At 52.1% G+C, this 2,483-nt stretch overlaps 1 protein-coding gene across 1 annotated transcript in view; it reads right to left on the reverse strand.

Annotated features, from left to right (window-relative positions):
• Position 1: 1 nt before the first annotated feature.
• The window catches only part of TMEM39A (transmembrane protein 39A), a gene marked incomplete at its 3' end in the record, with an annotated part of 8,369 nt that continues 5,887 nt past the window's right edge, over positions 2 to 2,483 (reverse strand). Inside the window, 4 exon segments of the mRNA XM_009330412.1 lie at positions 2 to 232; positions 803 to 923; positions 1,443 to 1,630; positions 2,455 to 2,483. The exon segment at positions 2,455 to 2,483 is cut by the window's right edge and continues 7 nt beyond it. Of these exon segments, the coding sequence (XP_009328687.1) occupies positions 2 to 232; positions 803 to 923; positions 1,443 to 1,630; positions 2,455 to 2,483 (569 nt within the window).

A 2,483-nucleotide genomic window follows, 5' to 3' on the forward strand; every position in this document is an offset into this window, starting at 1 on the left:
AGTGTGCCTTGAGTCCATAGTTGTTAAGTGGGTAGGAGTATGCCCTGCCTAATACTATTCGGTCCCGGAGGAGCTTAAATAAGACGTAATAATTGCAGAAGAGGATGAGGGCCATGGAGAGGGTATGGTTCCACTTCTCTGAGCGCAGCAGTGAGTAGAGCTGGTAGCAGACGACACTGCCTTCGATGAGAATCAGCAGGTTGAGCAGCCGTAATGGACGGTGAAAAAGGAACTGCAGGGAAACAGTTAAAAAGGACAGCTTTCTATGATGTGTTGCACGTACCCCTCCCAACTTCAACGCTGCGTAATGCTGTCGGGCACCGCTGAGCTAGCAACCACTGTGCTGGGCAGAAAAAGTGTTCGTACTCCAACCACTGCTAGCTGGTGGTTTCCCTTTCGCTTAGGGAAAGCAGCATAAAAAACAAGGCATGCAAAAGGGTCATTTTGCTTGAGAAGGGGAGGACGGGTGAAATAACCTATTGGCCAGCTGACGTACTTTCCCATTTCCCTGGAAGATGTTAACTAGAACCCTCTCAAGAATATGCCACTGCCTGATGGGAGAGCTGTGTCACCATGATGAGAAAGCACTGACAAGGTAGCCGTGGCTTCCATCTTGCCCAGGCATCACTTCAATACTGCAATGGGAAAGCCCCTCTACTGAGAACAGGTATTTTCTTTAGCGGCAACAGGCTCTTGCGCAGCACTGAACTCTGTTCCGCACGATCTGCTCTGCTGCAGCTAGGTTTGAGCCTCTCCTCCCTCCCACAGTCGTAACACGTCGAGCAATAGAAGAGATACTTGCATAAAAGCGGGCGTGGGACACATCTGAAGGCACTGCTACGTTGTAAGGCCCAACTGCTTTATACAGGCATCGGCTACGTCGCACCAGAACTCCTTGTGGCCAGATTGTGTTTTCTGACCAGCTGTGGGGAAAGAATGCCAGAGCGTTAGCATCTGTGCTCCCAACTCCCTGAACGGGGGTTCACAGGAATGGACTGCATCTTGAAAAATACCAAAGCCTCTGCCACAAGGACATGTCCCAGCTCCCACTGGAAAAGCAAAGAGAGGTGATCACAAGCCCACCAGATGGACTCTGACTGAGTAACGTGAACAAATGTCTCCCAGTGCAAGAACCTGGCCCACTGCATCGGAGGGGGCCACCCCCTGCCCCTGCACAAGGTACTTCTCCAGTGGCCAAGATCTCAGCGTTTGTTTCTGGGAAGGAACCGGCGGTGACCGCAGGAGCTCAGACTGCTCTCTAGAGCAGATGTTTCTATTCCTAGGGAACAGGAAGACCAGCAGAGTGGCACCTGTGAGCCCTGGCACTGTGGCGAATGGGGAAGCTTCCTCAGTAGATAAGCATTGCCGATGCTCCCTATCTACTAGAATGTCTTCTCAGCCCCTCGCTGGGCATGCTAACCCTTCCCTATCCCCACACTCACATATGCTGTGGAGCATTGCTGTAGGAACCATGTTCTAGTTTCTGCCACTTGCCGAGGTGGGCAGCTGATCTGTGGAGCAGGTCACAGTACTTGGGAGGCAGCAGCTGAGTGGTGAGCATGACAAAGGCGTTGATCCACACCATGATGAGGTGCTCACAGGACCAGCGCATGTCGTAGTACTGGGTGCTCTGCAAAGAGACCAGACAAGAACTTGGCACCACTGTCACAAAACAGAGGAGGGAATGACAAGGGACGTACTGCGTGTGCATCCAGCAGACCCACACCGCACATCACAGGCATGCGCTTTTGGACCAGTGATTTCAGAGGGTAACAGCTTAGGAAACACTCAAGACTCCCTTCTCCTTGACCTGAAGGAGAAAGGGCAGGGAGATGATGCTGCAGCTGGTGCATCTCCTCCTCCAGCAGCAGGTAACAAGGGGGGTTTGCTTGCCACAGAACTGCACCAGGAGCACCAATTGCACCAAGACTGCTACATGTATTGTGGAGCCCTGCTCATTTCACTACACCAACTGGAGCTCGTTCAAGTTAGAGAAAAAGACACATTAAAAAATACAACCCCCACATTGACAAAAGAGGTTCTTGGATTTAGCTTGCCAAGCATCCTAGTTGGGTCTGTTTTCTAACAGGCTGAACACCAAAGCCTCTGATCCAAGCACTCGAGAGCCAGGATGTTGGATCTGAGACAGGTAACAACAGGTTCCCTTTTCTAGGAAGAACACAGCTATCCATCTGCCTAGGACAGGGGGTGGGAGAAGGGGCGTTAGTAAGTGGGGTGATGGGACTAGAGGTGCATCACATTTATGGCAATACCTATCCGCCAACCAGGAGCAGTACTAGTGCACTCCGGATGCAGCCATGCTCCGCTATCCGGGCTGCCGAAGGGGAGACAGAGAAAAGGGGAATTAACCAGGAATCTGGCCTGGCAGCAATTCACACAACATTCAGAAGGAGACGGCGGGCAGGGGCACAGAGAGAGCCAGACGAGAGCTACCTTCACAAAACACAGTGGCAGGGAAGACC

Source organism: Pygoscelis adeliae, unplaced genomic scaffold (assembly GCF_000699105.1).
Source record: "Pygoscelis adeliae isolate BGI_AS28 unplaced genomic scaffold, ASM69910v1 Scaffold120, whole genome shotgun sequence".
Lineage (NCBI taxonomy): Eukaryota > Metazoa > Chordata > Aves > Sphenisciformes > Spheniscidae > Pygoscelis > Pygoscelis adeliae.